Source organism: Rhea pennata, chromosome 15 (assembly GCF_028389875.1).
Source record: "Rhea pennata isolate bPtePen1 chromosome 15, bPtePen1.pri, whole genome shotgun sequence".
Lineage (NCBI taxonomy): Eukaryota > Metazoa > Chordata > Aves > Rheiformes > Rheidae > Rhea > Rhea pennata.
The window spans coordinates 8,285,842-8,305,479 of record NC_084677.1 but is presented as its reverse complement, the minus strand read 5'-3'; the positions used below and the strand labels follow the sequence as shown (position 1 = coordinate 8,305,479).

General features: G+C 34.9%; 1 protein-coding gene and 1 long non-coding RNA gene across 7 annotated transcripts in view; one reads left to right on the top strand and one right to left on the bottom strand.

The window, feature by feature from the left end:
* Positions 1-11,910, top strand: part of MRTFB (myocardin related transcription factor B) — a 93,466-nt gene extending 81,556 nt beyond the window's left edge. For 5 of the 6 annotated variants that reach the window (XM_062588436.1, XM_062588440.1, XM_062588437.1 and 2 more), the window contains 5 exons: positions 466-621; positions 3,024-3,182; positions 3,478-3,615; positions 4,634-4,694; positions 6,474-11,910. In XM_062588436.1, the coding sequence (XP_062444420.1) occupies positions 466-621; positions 3,024-3,182; positions 3,478-3,615; positions 4,634-4,694; positions 6,474-7,006 (1,047 nt within the window). In that variant the 3' untranslated portion in view covers positions 7,007-11,910. The remainder of the gene's footprint in view (positions 1-465; positions 622-3,023; positions 3,183-3,477; positions 3,616-4,633; positions 4,695-6,473) is intronic. The other variant, XM_062588438.1, reaches the window with a different exon arrangement.
* Positions 1-19,638, bottom strand: part of LOC134147361 (uncharacterized) — a 44,365-nt gene that overhangs the window by 20,366 nt on the left and 4,361 nt on the right. The window contains exon 2 of the long non-coding RNA XR_009959997.1: positions 15,028-15,122. This is a non-coding gene — a long non-coding RNA (uncharacterized LOC134147361). The remainder of the gene's footprint in view (positions 1-15,027; positions 15,123-19,638) is intronic.

The following is a 19,638-nucleotide window of genomic DNA, read 5'->3' as shown; positions in this document are numbered from 1 at the left end:
TCCAACCCAAACCATCTTTCCTGAGGTTAGACATACTTCTTTCCTTTCAGCAGCCATTAAAAACTATGGACTCTTTATCTTCTTAAAACAACATTTTTTACACACCAGAAAGCGTTATCGTATTGCATCATCAGTTTTCTCTTTCAGATTAATCAAACCAAATTCTTGCAGTCCTTTCTTACTGGTTATGTTCTCTCTGTCTCCTTTCACTGTTCTCAACTGGACTCTCTCCAGCTTGTCTTCATCTTTCTTAAGCTCTGCTGCCAGTATAAGCACTGCCTTTCAGCTGGGAATTTTCCAGGACCAAATGGAATTAAAATACTCTCTTTTCCTGTACACAGTTCATCTGAATACCTCCCAGAATACATGCTATTGCTATTCTGCATAATCTGTAAAATAGATTTTTATACTATTTCATTTACTGTAAGATACAAATAATGCAAGTATTTTATCTTCATCCTTTAGGCTCAATCACAAGCTGGAATACAGACCCCACCACAAACACCTGCTCCTCTTGCCTCCTCTGGCCTGGTCCAGACAGCACCTCAGATGCATACTCCACAATCAAAACAAAATGCCATCATGCAGCATGCACTTGGTCAGGCTCAACAAATCAGAAAGGTTTGTGAATAGCAGTAAGATCAATGCTGTTTTATAGTCTTAATTCTAGATAGTGCTTTTAGAATCTTTTCTGTGTTGTGTCATATACAAATGATTAAGTCCCTTAGCCTCTTTGAACCACGTTTTTCTGTGTGATAAGATGGACTGGTAACACCTTCTCTTTTCAGAACTGTAGTCCATCCAGGCACTTACCTTTTCATCTACAAGTACACAGGCTAAAGGCATTTTTTTTAAATCTTAGTGTTTAGCTTATAGCATACACTCACTGCATTCTTCATCGTGCTTGGCACAAGTGGTACTCCAGACAGTCCAGTCAATTTCTAGTATCTGCTGCCAGTTCAAAATGGAAGATCTTTGTAAGCAGTTCTTCACAGAAGGCTCTTACCTTTTCTTTTGTAAGTTTCTTTTAGTTTTCTTTCCTTTTTGATCTGATCCTGGCTTATGAAGTAAGCTATGCATTCAATCTTGGACTCAGATACTGAGGACAGCAGTTTCAGTGAGTCAAAATTCTACCATACCTAGGATGCCTCTCTTTCTGAGCAGTGCAGGGAGTGATTCAGAGATAAATCTTCCTCTTCCTTTCTACCTTAAATGATCAGCTCTGAAATTTCCTAGCCCAAACCAGATATTCATCAGTACTGGTTGTGCAGCTGGGAGTGTTCATATGGTGACTGGTATCAACACCACTCCTCACAGAGGAACTTCTTTCTCCTTCTTAGAGCCTCATCTAGGCTGACCAGTATTATTAGGAACTTGGAGATTGTCTTAGGACCTTTATTACTTCTTTATCAGTGCTAATGGGCTATGTCACTTAGGAGAATAAGATTTTTCAGCCTCAGGGAAGGGATAATTCAAGAACAACAGAACTCAAGATGAAGAGGGTAATTTTGACAACATGTTATTTTGCTGCTACAAAATATCTCAATCTTCAAAATTTCAATTTCATTTTACAAAATTGTACCAGAAAGCCCATGTCTTGATATGAATTGGGGCTCCCACCCGACACCACGTCTTCTATTCTGCTTATGCCAGGACACTCTTTTCAGGTAATCATATTTCTTCTACGATAAATCTCTAGATAGTTGCTAATAAAAGGGAACACAACTACGTAAGTGTCCTCATTCTGCTTAATTTCTTGGGCATTTAGGTCATCCTACAGAAGTCTAACGGGCATATATCCAAAAGCAGAGTTCACCCAGGCTGTCTTGGACTTGATGAGGGGCTAATCTTACCTTGTTAACTTGACGTGTCCCATTTAGAAAATTTCCAGTCATCCTGAGTATGTATTCCTAACAGAGACTTGCAGTTTGCTTCCTTTGCTGTCAAGAACTTATTTGAAATGATTGCCACAGTTAACCAAGGATTGTAATCTCTAGTCTTCCCCTTTATTCATATCAGTTGTCATGGAGACTAGGCTGTGTAGTTCCCTGCAGACTTCAATATGCATCTTGCTCTCCTGGAACTTGGAGCTGAGTAGCCTGGCTGTTCTTCTCACACATCTAGTGCCATCTTCTACATATAAAACCAGACAGTGTGACTGCACAATTTTTACATTAGAATGTAAAATACTGATACAATAAAATAGATCAGTACAGTCATAATGCATTCAGCATTAGATCTATATGTCTACTGTTTGTTTTCATGAGCCTTGGATAATTCAGGAGGTAGGATGAGCTAATGGACTGTGACTGAATGAGTCTTGCCCTTTCTCGCTCCTAACATATTCCTAACCCTTGTCAGGAAAAATGCTGTTGTCTTCCCTGATTCCACTCCATTCAACAAAACTAGAAGATACAGTTTTATCTGTTGGACTTGCCAGGCCACGGCAGTTCTAGTACTGGGACTTCCTCCTTTGTCACTGAGGAGGCCAAACGTTGTCCCACATGAAAGCCTAGATACTTAAACAAATATGTTCAATGGCAGTGAGAAACATCCTCATTAATAGCAATATTTCTTTAGTGGATCTTTTTTGTCTGGTCTTGTCTCAGGCTTATTGTTTCCATCGTAGCCCTTAATCCTAGAGAACCTGTTACTTCTTCTTTGCACAGAAGTAATAGGTTCATACTTGTCCTGTTGCGGTCACTAGTTTGTATCAGGCCAGAAATCAGTCCATTTAATTCATGGTCCACTAGGTGGGGAAATTATGCATATTGTATTAGAGTTACATACTCTTCTGAATGTATTCCAGAAAAATTCTATTACATTGTCTTATGATTCCTGAAAAATTGCAGGAAAATATTTTAATTTATCACTGATGAGTGAAAGCATGTCACAGCACAGAGTTTCTTTCAAAGAGTGACAGTTCTACAATTCAAATTAATCCACGAGTGGGGAAAAAACAGGATGTAACATATTGTCTGGATAAAAATATTAAGACTAATATTAGTATTAATCTTTTACAGGTTTTCCCACCTACGACATCAAATACAGTATTTCCCTATCAGACTCCACCAGTTACAACACCTTCACAATCTTTTATTAATAAAACATCAAACTCTAACATTCACACTGCTAGTAACCAGGCTCCACCTGTGCAGAATGGACCTGCTACTCCTAGTAAGGTAGGATTAGCCCAACAGTGTTCCATAAAGTTCAGTTTTGTATTATTTTTCTTAAATAGCGTTGCTACATACATACTGCAGTTCACTCAAGGGGGAAGAATGTTTTATAGATTTTTAATCATGAATGTATACATGTGTGAGAAAGAGAGGAAACTATTACTTTATCCCTTTGATTGTTGTTTGACTGTTGTTATTTGTAAATAGGTAGATTGTTATGACGAAGCAGGATAACCTGTAGAACTGAACAGATCTGAGTTTTACTACTTGTTTCATTATTATTTTGTTATTTTACCAGCCTGGCTCTCCATCTCAGGCCCAGCCTTATATTGTTCAACAGTCTCTCTTCAACAACACAGTTTCCAAGACAAAAGATCCCCCCTGTTATGAAGAGGCCATAAAACAGACCCACAGTATTCAAGCAGCTCCCCGTGAGGTAGTTACTTTCTCTTCTTTAGCCTACTAAGAACAATTCTGTTTTTTTATTTAGAATTACCAAAGTTATTGTCTAATGTAGCTTCTTGTTTGGTCTCCAGGTTTTCTAACTTGTAGTTAAACACAGTTATGAAAATATTAACAAGACTCCTATTTCATGATTCTGTTGATTTAAAATATACTGAAATACGTGGAAATATATCTTACATTATCCACTTAGTGGTATATAATATTGGGATAACCATGATATTGCTACTTAACAGTAACTGTCCTTCAACTGACTTATCTTTAAGGCTGTATGATACTTAAATTTCAGAGTTGCAGAGAGAAATAGATTGAAGTGCAGATCTTACTTATTTTTGCACAAGGCTACATACTGAAATTTGAGGAAAATATTTGTGTGTGTGTTTATACACATTTCTATAAATGTATATATATGTGCACACACTCTCTTCAAAAAAGTCTGTATTTATTGACTTTGATAAATAATAGTAGGGACTGCTTTGTCAGTTCACCATGGCATCATTCATGTTGGAAGAGAGTTGCAAACAAAGCTAATGAGTATTCCTCAACATCATGCATTTCAGAACTACATTAAAAAAAAAAAAAAAAAAAAAAAAGAAAGAAAGAAAGAAAAAGAAAGAAAAGGAAAGGAAAATAAGGCCTTTTATTGATTTAGTACTGGGTGCTCTGTTTATGGTGGCAGACACTTGGGCAGAGTCATTGATATCTAATGCCGTTTCAGATAGCTTGGTATGTGAAACATCCTCACAGTGGAAGCACAAGACAGACAGAAAACCTACGCCTTTTGGAGTACCAGAGGTGGTAATCTTAAGCAGCACTTGATGCTTGTGTTCAGGCAGCTGAGTCCCAGCCTCACCATTTTAAAAATCTTTTAAGTATAGATAGTATAAATATAGAAACGCATAATTCTAAAATAATTCTCCCTTGTCTTCCGCTGTCTTCTTGGCATTCTAAAAGAGTAACTAGCTCTTCCCTACTTTTCTTACATGCTACAGATTTCCAGTGCACACAGTCAGCAAATGGACGACCTTTTTGATATTCTCATCAAGAGTGGAGGTAAGCCAGCTGAAGTCTATGTGATGTAGAGATCTAAAAACCTGGTAATAAAAGCTTCATACAGTAATTAAAAGAATGAAGGAAAAGAATTCTTTGAGGGAGAGGATGTAGAAACTATCCAGTTTGGATGACAGTAGTATTTCTGAAAGTTTGTTAATTATGTACTGAAAAAAATGCATGCCAACACACATAAAAAGAAACAAAATCACCCTACTTTGGAACTCCTCTGCTTATAAACTAGCCCGAGGAGATTTTTGCAGTAATTTACACAGCAGATAATTAAAATAGCACTTTAGTTTAGCACAGGTGTATTTGTTCAACATACAAATATAACAATGTAGTATTAGCTGTAAATATAAATTAATGGAAACGTTTGTATGAACTAACGAGTTACAAATTTCTTTATCAGTTAAAATAAGGGAGCTATCAGAACAGAACCTAACTAGCAACTGAAAAAGTGCCTTTGCAATAAAATTAGAAGGCTTTCAGGCATAATTAAAGGCTTTGTCGAAGCCATTACAATACTGGGAAAAGTTCTAATGCCATATGAAGACCTTGACAGCAAAGAATGCCAAGTCATAAGCAATGGTTGTAGGCTATTAGAAGATTTCAACCATATCCTAAATATCAGAGTATCTTCTCCTTTTTAAAGCAAATTGCCAGGTTAACTGAAGGAAATGCTTACAGACTGACCAAGACAAGCAACAGGTACGAGAGCAACTCATATTAAATTCACAAATGTTTTTAGTGCTCTGACTAAAACAGTGCATAGGTAGGTTGAAGTACCACCTGTGAAACAGAAGATGTACAAAACATTAGTGTGCTTATTTTAAAAATGTGCTTCAAATGTTACGTTATTACACCTATTTGATCTTAAGGGTAACAGCCACTCTACATTTGCCAAGTTACTACAAAATACAAATTTTTTTTTATATCATCTTTATTAAAAAGGACATGAAATATTCAGAGCTCTTGCACTTACCTAAGCAAGTTCTACACTAAAAAAAATTAGGCTATTAACATACACTTGGAAAGTGAGTCATTTCTTGTTTTAATGCTTTGTTTTTATTAGGCAACAAGTTTAATAGATGTTCTTACAGAGATTTTTAAAATGTATTATTTTGTTTGGAAAACTGCTGCAGAAGTGTATTTTTGCCAGCAGAAACTTCATCTGTGCTGGAGGATTTGCTTGCCATTTTCTTGTCTTTCAGAACATTCTAGACCTAATCTAACTTTTGGATTTATTAACGGGATCTTACCTTGCTTTATTTTCTTTTACTGTTACTACCACTGGCTTAAATTGAACTTCTTGACTAAAAAGTAGTTTTAGACTCTGCAGTCAGTAATAAAAGCATACTAGTTACATTAAGGTCTAAGTTCTTAGACCTTAATTTGTGAAGTTGGACACAGTAGTAAACAGGGAGTAGAACTGAAAATTAGTTTAGGTACTCTTTCCTCAAATGAGGACGTGTGTTGGTTCTGTAGTAAATCAGAAATTATAAACATAAAGGAAGAAAAGCTATCATCTAGAAAAAAAGGTTCCTTTTTTCATTGATACAATACTCCAAGAGTATTACTGAAAACAAAACTGTGGAACTTGGAAGACACTAGTGTTGATGACATACTTAGTCTGATATATGTACTGCTTGTAGTATCAGATCAGCAAAATGATCCTTACTCCACTGAGTCTATTGTGGATGCATCTTACAGTATATGGGAAAGAGTTAGGGGGTCTTAGCATATATGTCATATCCTTTATTAATTTTTTTTTTTATACAGAGATTTCCCTTCCAATAAAGGAGGAACCATCTCCCATTGCTAAAATGAGACCAGTTACAGCCAACATCACTACAATGCCAGTGAATACAGTGATATCCCGCCCACCACCACAAATCCAAATGGCACCTCCTGTGTCCTTAGAACCAACCAACTTGTTAATAAGTTTGGAAAACCAACTTGAAGCTCTCTTGGATGGAACTTTACCTTCAGGTAATGAAATCCCACAACTGACAAGCAGTAATGAGGACAGAGAATCATTTTCTTTAATTGAGGACCTTCAGAATGATCTGCTTAATCACTCCAGCATTTTAGATCACAATCATTCACCCATGGAAACCTCTGACCCACAATTTCCCACTAATAATTCTTGTCTATCTCTTGACCTTCCTGACACAAATTTAGACAATATGGAATGGTTAGACATTACGATGCCCAGCTCCTCATCTGGACTCACTCCTCTCAGTTCTACTGCCCCCAGTGTGTTTTCCACTGACTTTCTAGATCCGCAAGACCTGCAGTTGCACTGGGATTAAGCTACAGCCAATGAGAACACAGCTTGCATACCTGTTTACAGCATAGGTCCATTCTTAGATGATTCTGGTTGCAGTTGAGAGTTTGAGAAAAATTAACAGAAATGTTTGGAAGAACAAATGCTCGAAGCTAATTCCTTATTGATGTTCAAGTTTACAACAATAAATTAATTTATGCTCTTCACGCTCCTATCATTAATGCAGGTCAGGGCCCTTGAAAGCTGTAGTTCACAAGTCAAAGGATGATTGTACTTACTGATTAAGAGTACCCCAAGGAAAATGCATCACAAATGTATAAGAAAGAAATAGTATGACTGACTTTGTAACACTTAAACAAATGACACAATGTGGCTAATCTTAGATAAGAAAAATAAGTGAGACTTCAACTCTCTGTATTGACACAGTGAGCAGCTGTAATTTGTGGGAAGGTGAGATATCACTGCACTTCATTGTTCCTGTGGATAGCCTGAGCCAGGTTCAAAATTTTTGTGAGGGCAAAGGCAAGTAGAAGCACTGACTGGTTCAGTGAAATTTCATGTATCTAGTGTCCTAATTTGCTCAAGCTGTTTTTATATTTTGATTTTGTGGTTTTTGAAACTCTTCTCCCATTCTTTAATTCTGAGGGAAGAATTTAACTGCATCCGAAGGGATATTAAGTGTAACTGCAAGAAATCCACTGTAGCTAGGCCAGGTAATAATGAGAACACTGAATTTTCTAGAGCAATGCTTTTGATTTAATAGCTAGGTTTTAATGTGTATATCAGACAGTTATTTGTATACTCTTTCAACTTTGTATTGTTTATTTTTGTGAACAGAGGGGAACAGTGGTCCTCAAAAAAAAATCAAAAGATTGTAATATTGGAAATAACAAATCCTATTTTAATTTGTGCTTGGGGATATTGTTAGAATATTCAATCCAGTATCTCAGCATATTAAAAAATTTTGAGGAAGCAAAAAAATGTAATTAATCCTGTTGCACATTCTTATCTTGCAAACATCTATGCAAGAATAGTCCCAAAGACATCAGTAAAAAATCTGTGTAGGATTAGGCCCAGAGTTGCAGGGGACAGTACTGACAGAACAACCATAATTTCTTAATGAATGCTGTATCTATTGAACAGCTTCATCTACCACTACTTAACAAATTCTGTTTATCTTCCTTTGTGTTAAGTAAGAACCCTAAATAGCCCTTACTGAAAACAATAAAAGGTAAATAAGTAGTATCAACATATCACTGAACAGTGTAAGAAGTGAAACAGATAATAGCAAAAATTAAATTCTTACAGCACAGCATGTGAAAAAGTAATTAATATTCTTTTCAGTGATATTATGAAGGTAGTCAGAAAAATAAGCAAAAAATTAAAACAAGAATAAAATATGTTGAAATTCTGTAGTTATCTCTCAGATGTTAGCAGTTAGATACTGCAATAGATGATATACACTGATAATCAGACATAAAATAGGAATTAGTTCCCATTAAGGAATTTCCAAATTAAGATGAAATAGGAAACTATTTCCTTCATAACACATTTCTATTATGTTTTCTAGTGTGAAAACTGATCTCATTTCACAACTCTTTCCTTATCACCAGTCTTCAAGAATAGTGCTGTAGGAACTAATGAAAAAGTGTTATGAAGCTTTTGCCTACTTCTTCGAGTAATGATCTGCATCAAAGATACATTGAAAACAAAAAGTAGCTGTTAGCAACAAGTTTCACATTAAAAAGAAAAAGTTAATATCAAACTATATTTTAAATTTTTTTGCCAGAAGTAGTTGTGGAATTATCTGCAATTTTAGTGTTTCCAGATTTCCAGTGCATTCTGTTTTAGTAATACTACAGAATTCCATTGACTGCAGATAAAATAATGGGCTGTATCATTGATTCAAGGCTTAAATTGGGATTATATGTTTGCATCATACCAGTTATTAGTATTCTAAATCTTTATACCTTCAACAGACTGATAGTCTAGAATTTAATTTAAAAGTAGACACAAGAAAATATCTATCAGGGTTGTCATAACAGCAGATGAAGCTGAAAGACATACCTCCTAATCCCTTCTTGCTGTGCCTGCAGTACTCGAGTACGATATAATATATGGACTGCCTGCCTTTAATTATGATGGTATAGGATTGTTCGCTAATACTGAACAAATACATTCAACTTAGCATTCCTTTTAAAAATATTTTCTTGGGCGCTAGTATTCTGAGATACTAAGTGCTCTCAGATGTTATTAGAATTTGTCTTTTAAAGATGACTTTCTTGTTTTGTTCAGAAGAATCTGGATGAAATTTATAGTATTCTATAGTACTGTCAATTTATTGCATGTTATAACTAGACATATCTCGGTGTCATGTGTGGCATACAACGTGATAGCAGACTGAAGAAAATAATAAGATTACCCCTCTTTGACCCTGCGTTCTGATTAAATAAGAAGCAAACAAGTTAATTGTTTGAGGACAGATTAACCTAGAGCAACTGTACTGTCATAGTCAATGTGCATGTAAATATAGCTTGAAACTGGCAAAGTCATCTTGCTACAGAACTACTCTCATTGGCAGTGTAGAATGTTAACTAATCCATGGAATCTATGTGCAGAAGTAAATCCAAACAGTTGAGATGTGTTGTTACCAGTACAATATAGCTTTCTACCCTGAAAGTTTATTTGAAAAAAAAATTTAAATAAAAAAAGGGATCATTTTAGTTTTTAAAGTACGACTATTCTAGTGTAGGAGATGTGTGATTATTTTTTGTACATTTCAGAATTATGTGTATTAAAACCTTAAATATAATGGTTTGCTTTAGACTTTGTTCTGAAATGTGATATATTTGCTATAGGTATATATGCCTGTTACAGCAGAAATAGATTTTGCTTTTGTGTGTGCATGTTTTACATGATAATTTTTGTAACACAAATGCAACACATCTTTGAAATTTAACAGTGACTGTACAGTTTGATTGTACAGAATTGAATATTTCTCATTATGAGAACAGTTGCAAAGGAATGCACTGGCACAAAATTTTCCATATAATGGCTGCAGTATGCTAACAGAACACATGTCGTAAATGTGCTGTTAGTAGATGCTTATGAAGTAATTAAAATTATTTTTATCAGAATGAGATTCAAAAGTTGGCGTTTAGACATCAACACATGGAGAAAGCTCAGACACACATTTTACAGGGCTAATGTTAATAAAGAAATGTTGCACCCTGCATTTAATACAGAAATGGTATTGTTATGCACTTTTAGTGCCATTCAGCATTAGTTAATGCAAGTAAGTTTACAGGCAAAACTTCTACTTAACATCATAAATAGTTAATAAATCATTATTACAAATTTAGTGTTTTTCTCTGAGAATAGAATGAATTTATGGCAGTTGTTCTCTTCACAAGTTTAAGGTCTAATCCAACCATGTGGGTTTGGAGAATTAGGCCTTGAAAAAGCTGACACACACCTTTTAGAAATAATCGTAACTTAATACTGAAATTAATCTTTTTTCAATGTATTTCTAAATTCACCAGCAGGAGTCATCCTCAAGGAAACAGGTTATCAAAATAGAAGTTTTGATATCAAACTTCCTTATGTTACATAATCTCAAACATTCAGATGCCTGGAAAGTATAGGCACCAAAACTGAAAACCAAGCACAAGCTGTTGACCTGCTTTCAAGGCAGAGAAAATACAATCACAAAATATGTTTAACTGGAAGGGCATTATGTAATCAAAACACAATAAAGCTTCTTGATGTATTCAATTATTATTAGAATGGCATCTTCAGTGTATTTTAAATTTAATCAAATTCTATTAAAACTGGAAAAAAATATCGCTAATAAACCTTGTGTTGAAACATTTTACGTTAATTAAATTGCCATTAGATGACTTTTAGACCATACTACAGATTTTTTTAATATGAGGTATGTGGAATGGAGTTGTTTATATTATATACATGGCCAATAAAGAGTATACTTAAAACCTGAACCTGAAATAATCTCAAATAGTCTTTTTATACCAGTTTGCTAGGTATAAATCTAAAGTGCAAAAAAGACACCTGCATCCTTCTGTAGTGTCTGATACTGAACGTAAACACTTTTTTTAAAAAAGCACATAAATGCATTTGTAGAAATCTAGCCAAAAAGTTATTATAGCTATGAGAGCAAAATTTCACTAAAAAGCAGGGAATAGTTACCTACTATATCATTACACTATTTTTATAAAAAATACCATTCATATAGTCAAAAAGACAGCCTACAATATACAAAATTTTAATAGGAACCAAAGCATTGCCATTTATATTGCCAAAGGAGGCACTTTGTATTTTGAAGCATAGGAAAGTGAATCTCCCAAAATATTACCTGTAATTTTTTAAAATTTAAAGGATGTAGATATTTTTAAAGCTGTTTTTGATGTTTAACAGTACAGGTTTGTTTTTGTTGTTTGAGAAATTTGTATTAAGTAATAGCACAGGCTTTACTCCAGATCGGATTTTTCTTCACTGTATAGCTTGCAGTAGAAGTAACGCTAACCCTAGCAGGTGTTTCTCTTCTTATTTTCATAGTCATTATTATGTCTTAGCATCTCATTTTGTGAAAAGAAGAAGATAGATACCTCTCTCTAGGGCCCTCTTCATTTAAGCACTACTTTACTAAATACAAATTATGGCAATCAGGGCGTTATGTATTGCCTTTCTATAAGAAACCATGATGCCTTTGTATTTGCTGTTTGCACCCCTAAAATCAATTCCATATGTCTGAATGCCATATGTTTTGCACATTGTACTGTATATTTGTAATGCATACTGTATTTTTATATGTGTAGTACATTTATCAAATATTTTGTACATAGTGGCAATATTGTAGCTACTGAGGAAATGTTTGATATTTCAGCATTTTTGCTAAGTGTCTCAATAAAAAAAAAAAGAAAACTGTGCTCCTTTGTCTGTGCTTACTAATTAAAAAGGGAAATGCCATTAGTAATAGTCAACAAAAATTCTGACTATGGACTATGTTTGATCATCTTCCTCACAAAAAGGAATCTAGAGTTAGACTAACTCCAAAAGAATGATGGTTTGTCCTAGGAATCATAGCCAAAATGTGTAACAATAAAGAATACTTTTAAAAACACTTGATGAAGTGTAAATAGAAGATTACAGCCTTGAAATATTTAAGTATGCTTTCATTTTTAAAAGAAGAAAACTAAGTTTCTGCGGGGTTGAGTTTTGCAATGTACAAAATTTTTTTAAAGTAACACTAGTACTATGGGCTAGTGTTCCTGCTCATGGATGAAAAAATATTGTTTCCTGGTTTAGCTTAATCTCAAGAAAAGGTAGGGTAAGTACCATCATACACATACCCTGATGTACACAAACATCAGTAACCACCTTAAAATGGATTAGAACAAAAGCAATAGGACATGAAGCTGCCTTTCACCTTCAAGAAGTCTTTTACTCAATAATTTTTAATCATTAAAAAAAAAAAAAAAAAGTTACCTATACTGACATAGTACTTCCTGAGAGAGTAAGTAGTTTGGAAGGATCGCTTTTCCTCTGCTATCCAGAGAGTAACCATACAGTAATTCCACAACCCTAAGAAGCTCTATCATTGTACTAATTGCAGAGCATTGTGATTTTGGGCATGAAGCAAGTCACTGTTCTTTTTTAACAAGCAAAACCCCACCTTTTTAAATAAAACAGGTGACCTTAAGTTTGTCACAGAACAAGAGTTTTAAAGTTGTATAATGTATGCATTAAATGTTTATGGCTTCATAGGATTACTTAAGAGATCACTGAACAGGGACTAGTATATACCCCCCCCCCAACAAAAAGAAAAATCCATAAAAACTTGATGCTAAGAAAAATATAGTATGATAATAGTATAGGTTTTTTTGTCAACCAGAGATTGTCCAGGCTAATAAAAGTCTCTGAGGATACTGTCTTGGATTAGTCCTTTTTTTTTTTTTTTTTTTTGTTGTTTTTTGGCAATGGGGAATGGATGAATGGCAATGGGGATGGGGAATGGCAATGGATGCAAACTACCACACTGAAGCCAATTTTAAAAGCAACAGCAGGAGAGCAGGATAGGGAGCATTACTACTGTTCTAGCTCACAGGGACAGGCAAAAAAAAGGAGAAGGTAAAAACCACCAGTTTCTTTTTAACTCTAAGTGAGGTTTTTGTTTTTAGGAAGAAAAATCTGAAGTAAATTAAGCATTCCAGAGAATGAGATGCAGCTTCCTACTGTGAATGATTACTACCTCAAACACGTCATTGCCTTGGAGCAGACCGACAGAATGGGTCTACTGACTTGTTCAAATCAGGCTGTCAATCTTGTCAGATGACATCTCTTACAAGACTGTCAGTGAAACCAGACAACCTTGTGAACCTTCCTCAGATAGTCCGCTGCATGTGATTCACTGTCATTTTAACCTCATTTGTGAGTCAGAGGCAACATTTTGTTCACTTACGTAAATGATGCTTTAAGCCCCTCAGAGTAAAGTCAGAAATAAACTAAAATACTATCTGCAGATTACTGGATTGTATTCCACCCTGCAACACAGACTTCTGCTCCTAAATGAGTTACATTGTCACAGATACAGAAATAACGCCAAATTTTATTCTGTCGTTCCTGTTGTCTATAAAGTACTGAGATTCTTTACTACACTTCATTGTACTAGCCTTGAATTCAACAAGAAACAAACCAGTTTGTACCGCATTTTTCTGAACAGTAGCTATCTGTAGTTCTCTAACAATAAATATATTTCAGAAACATAATAAGCCACAGAAAGGAGTAGATCTGTGATTTAGCCAGAATTACACCCACTTTCATTCATGACATTCCTATAACCTTCCAAGATAAGGCTTTCAGGATGTGCTGGACTGCAGGATTTTGTTTTTGCATTTTCTGTTTGCCTTGCATCTTTAGAACAAATAGCTATGAGGACCTTCAGTGAATAGTAAGCTGTAAATTTCCCTTTAGAAAAAAAAATAGATGGATCTTTTCAGGAAAAAAAAGGGGGAGCTTTTTAATATGCACAAACTTATTTTTATGTTACTATGAAGCTGCTACATTTGAGCATTCACTATTATACTTCCTACTGTGGTGGGCAATCCAGACACTAGATCACCCTCTCCTTTCTCGTTAGTCTCTTTTACTGCAATGATATCAGAATTCGGCTCAGTAGTACAAAATCAAACCTACTCTCAATCTAGAAGTGCCCATAAAACTGAACAAATTAAAACTTACTAAGATGCCCTGTAAATTTCTTAATATACCTTTTCTTTATAAACTTTCTAACTATTCTGAAAGTTAGTAGGCTGTATATACCACAAACTTACTTTCAGGTATCACAATCCAAACATCATAAAAGGAGTGCAGCACTTTTTGGCTATGCATTTGTCTATTACAGACTCTAGAATTAAAATGGACAGAATCTAGAGTTAGAATGGATCAGTGACAAATCACCTGTTTGGACTCAACTAGCAATTTTTATTCTTGATTCTTTTAGAAAGATCTGTAAACATAAACACATCACCCCCACAACCTGATATATTCATATTACTATTATAGTGTAAACATCAATACAGTGATGCCTGACGGAGCCTGAGTTACACTGAGTGAACTTCTTCCACAAGCTAAAAACTTGGTTTTCAATTAAAACTGAATATATTAAACCTTTTTCTACAAATGGTCATCATTGCATTTTCTTTACTCTGTATATGCTATATATGCCTATTAGCTTATTCTGTTTTACTGGAATATTGTTAAAAGAGTAACAGATTTCTTAGAACAGTTGTATTATCCCAAGTCAGTGACTCTTTTCCTTGAAGGCAAAGAAGTTACACACACCTCCTCATGCCCTGTAATCTAGTCTACATCTCAACTGAGAACTTCCTAAAAGAGAATAAAAGTAACAAAGCAGACAACTATCATCTGAGATATAACGTCTTAATTCTAGGATTTTTTTCTCCTATAAGTGGTTATCCATAAATTTGTAGTGTAACTCAGAATATTTTCCTTCATGTAAAGTATTACCTGAAGATGAGTCTCCAGTCATCTTTGCAGAACAAGGACTGCAGGACCACTCAACCATGTTACTGCATCATTCTTGAATCCTCCTAAGACAGCTGCTGTCAATAAAATCAAAAACAGAGTGAATAGAAACATTCTTTTGCAAAGCTACAGACAAAGTCTAAGCTCTGGTAATGGATAACTGGGAAGCCTTCCAGCAAGCTCACAGGAAGTTTTTATAAACCTAGTTAAATAGTTGGACAGAAAGCAGAAAGGCCTAGTCTTGTAACCTGAAAAAGGCTCTCTCTAGCACTAGCTTTTTGTTACCAGAATCATCTCAGGACTTTTCTTTAGAAAATCCAGGTTGTGCTTTAAAGCAGATTTTGTCAGAAGGGTTCAGCATAGACAAAAGGCTTTCATGCTTAGCTCAAATAAGGGTAATGACCAGCATAAATGACACTTTCAAAAAAAAAAGTATAATGGACTCAGGCTTTTCAGTATTTTATCAAGGTAGTTAGAATTAAGCTTAAATTATATTAGCAGATAAGATCAATCATTGAAGATATATCAAAATCTTGACACAACACTGTTGAGCAAAATCCCCCCAAAAAGTGTGTGCGAGAGACAGAGAGGGGCAGAAGCCATTTCTAAGAGAAACTGTTTAAAATAGAATGTTCTTTATCTTAAAAAATAAATAGCCTAAGATAACAGAAAACAACTGAAGTAGAGTAACTACCCAAGAACCTATCTGGTCCTTTGCCAACTAAGTTCATCTGGTCAAGTCTTTTTAGCTATAAATTCAGACATCAGAAACTAACAAAAAAGAGGAAGAGACAGAAGTTGCATATACAGCTGTCTGATTAAGAGATCAGAAATCATTTATCTGATTGATAGATCCTAAGCACATACAAGTCCTGAAGTATAAAATCTTAAACATCCCATAACATCTCTGAGGTGAGCAGGCTGACCTTAGCAAACCTACTGTCCTTGAAGGTAATTCTGAGAACACTGTTCTAGATTTCTCACTCATAATTCCCTCATAATGAATAAAGTCCATTAAGCCCAGGGAACCTACAAGGTACATCACTGACTATGTCAGCATATACTATGTAAAATGCCCTGGTCTCAAAGACTTAACTACCTTCCAGAACAGGAAGAGGAATAATCTTCACTATCTTGCATATAGACACACTTGTTCTGGTCACGGTATCAATCACCGAGGATGAGAAATAGGTAGCACAAATGCTGTGTAAGCCTGTTACTAAATGTCTGCAAAATTGCTAGGGTAAACTTCCATATTATCATTCTAGGGTAAGAGAAGAGACATAAACAACATCCTTCTGTAGGTACTACCACCACTAGAACACTACCAACAAAAAGAGAAGAATCAGAAAGACACTAGTAAGACAGATCCTTAAAAAGCAAACTGTCCCTATCAAAGCTTACCAAAGATGCCTACACAGACTAGCATGAGGAGTGATGTAAGTCTCGCACAGCCCAACTGCTAAGTACATTCACACAATTATTAGTTGCCAGACTAACTCCAACCTCAACAAAAAAAAAAAAAATAGAAGTCTTCACAATTCTCAAGCCCAGACAAGCTCCAGTAAATGCTATAACCAGTGTCAGGGCAAGAAAAGACATTAGATAATGCAATGGGAACAAGGAACTGGAGTACTAAAGCATCTAAATGCTCAAAGGAATCAAATGACAGCGAATCGCAGAGGTAAAATTCTGAGATGACACCAAATCTTGTTTAACATTCCTGAGCAAGTAAATCTTCTGGAGACACATCTCCAGCTCTTTGTGACCAAAAATTATTAAAGTTGGACATTCACTAGTTATAAAGTCATTAAATAGTGCAGGCACCATTATGAGAACTTCTGACGCAAAGATTATCATAGAATATACACATCCTAAGACTAACCCTTGAAAAAAAGTTGTGATCTCAGAAACCATACAACATACAACCAGTATGAAAGGTGAGAAAATGTGATGACATAAAAAAGGTAAAAGAAAAAAGGAGAAGCTCAGAGAACAAAACAAAAAGATGACAAAAAGGCAGTAGTGGAAGAGGCAGTCTCACTCACAAACTCACTCACTCACAAAACCACGCAACTGAAGACTGGCACAATTTGCTTTTCCAAGGTTGCCCGAGACAGCATCAGTGCAGTCGGAGAATCCAAAGAAAAAACATCACCAGTTTAACATCTTGCAGTATCAATACTCATGAAGTTTACCATTTGGAACAATTAAAATAATTTCACTTCCTTCCATGTCCACTGACCCTTCATCATGTATACTGTTTCTCCATTTCTCTGGTCTAAAATGCTACAAGAAAGTTATTTTGTATTATAATTTACTTTCTTATTACACAGTACTTACTACTACTACTTCTTATAAAGACTGTCAAATTCTTAAAAATCACTCTATAAACATTAAATTCAGCCTTATATTATACAAAATCAGTAAGTATGCCACAGATGGACAAATAGATCAGAAAGACAAAGTTAGTGACAAAACTAGAACAGAAGTTGAATCTATGCCTTTGTTATCTAATTACAGAATAAGATAACAATCAGCTGTGTATGTGTTAGACGATGGAGCACTTACACCTTTCAGAGAGATTGCTGAACCGAAAGCTACTACTATATAAGAGCTTTTCTCAACAACAGTCCTATTATCATTGAGACCACAATGAAGGAAGGAAGGACAGAAGGAAGGAAGAATGGAAGGATGGAATATAAACTATGATAAGTTATCAGAAATTGACAGCGATCCCATGTGTCCAACTTCAGAGCTGTTAAAAGAATCTGATTCTCAAAGTATTGTGCAGCCATCCCCTGGACAAAAAGGGGGAGGGGGTGAAATGGAGACATCTCTTGAGATTACATTGGCAATTTGACCATACTTTTGATTTACAAATGTATAACAAAGAGAATTAACACATAGCAAAAATATTGCAACCACTTCCGCATTTCTCAGACAAAAATGTCACTGAAATGCCTCTCTCAGGTTTCTAGCTAAATGGTAAGAGTTCCCCAGGAATGAGAATAAAAGTTTGAGTAACACAATCACAGGTGATTACTGCAAATACTTCCTGAAGTTAAAATGAAGGGGAAAAAAATAAAAAATAAATAAAATAAAAAAACACCACTCAAGGAATTACATTAATATAGGCATTATTTTCTTTCTTTAACTATAAAAACTTGTGTTCACAGTATTTTTGAAGTGCAGTAAATGATACTGAGTCAAAGCTCACTTCAGGAGGCCTGATACTTCGACAGTCAATGTGACTCAAATTCATTAATTTATGACTAGTATTTTCCCTGGTAAAGGTTTATTTATAACAGCTTTTCAGTCCTGATCTGCAAGTGGCTAGTCATTTACTTTTAGGTAAAAATTGCTCTTGGTGCTACAATTAGAGAAACAGAAGACAAATTAATATTGTATCATCATCACTGAAAACATCACCAGGATGTTACCAATGTGTGCATGCACTCAAGACTTGTATACATTTGGATATATCTCCACCTTCTTAAAAATGCAGAGTAGACACTAATTTACCAGCAAGGAATCGCTTTTCCTTGCTGCTTTGACATACAGGAAATAAGAGGACTATCCCAGTAAAATATTTGTTGTTTTTGTCAAAATATTGTAACAGTATCTCACATGCAATCAACTTACAAAGTTTCCATTGTCATACCTTCCTAGAAAAATCATCCTAAATTCTACAGTGCTCTTAGCTGCAAAACTTTCATGTTTGACTACAGCAAGATATGTCAACATAATGCTTTCATCTCATCTAAAAAACATTCCTTGCTATGCTACTGACTTTCAGCTGACAATGAAATCTTAATATATATGTAGTATAAAATGAGATTTCTCCAAAAAGATTTATCTCTTGTTATTTAAACATACTCAAGAAAAAAAAAATACATGGATAACAGGGAATGGTACCTTTACTAAACAATTTTGAGTTACATTATTATTTATAACACTTTAAATATTGCTTGCACAGACTTTCACATTTGGACTGCCTATGCAGTTTTCTGAAGTTACTTAAGACAATTCTTGATAAGAAGATGTCTGTTAAATAAGGAGTTTGGTCAGGATGTAAAGAAGAGGTTCAAGCACATAATCATTCCAAGAGCAGTGCAATGCAGTATGTCAGCCTGAGAAAGGGTGGAGAGTACTTCATACTAACCACCAGCACAGGAAGGACACTGAACTAGCTGAATCACTACTTTGACTCATTATATACTATTAGATTATATATTATATATTATATTGGAATCATCTAGATTAACCATAAGACATGTGCCATACAGAATCCCGGTTTCTAATCTTTCTGTTTCTCCTCCATTCACCTAAAGGGATCCTGACCAGATTTCTGACCAGCTCATCCACCTTTTCTGGCTACAAAAGCAAGGTAAATTCATATTAACTTAATAGTTCTAAAAAATAAAACTGCCTAAAAACTTTTATGAACACACAAATCACTTTTTCTTCTAAATAAAATACTCTAACAATAAAATTTCCTATAGCTTTTTCCTAAGATTAACACTTCAAAACAACACGCTCTCTCTAGCAACAGGACACCTGTTGTTACACTAGGGGCAACAACATGCAATA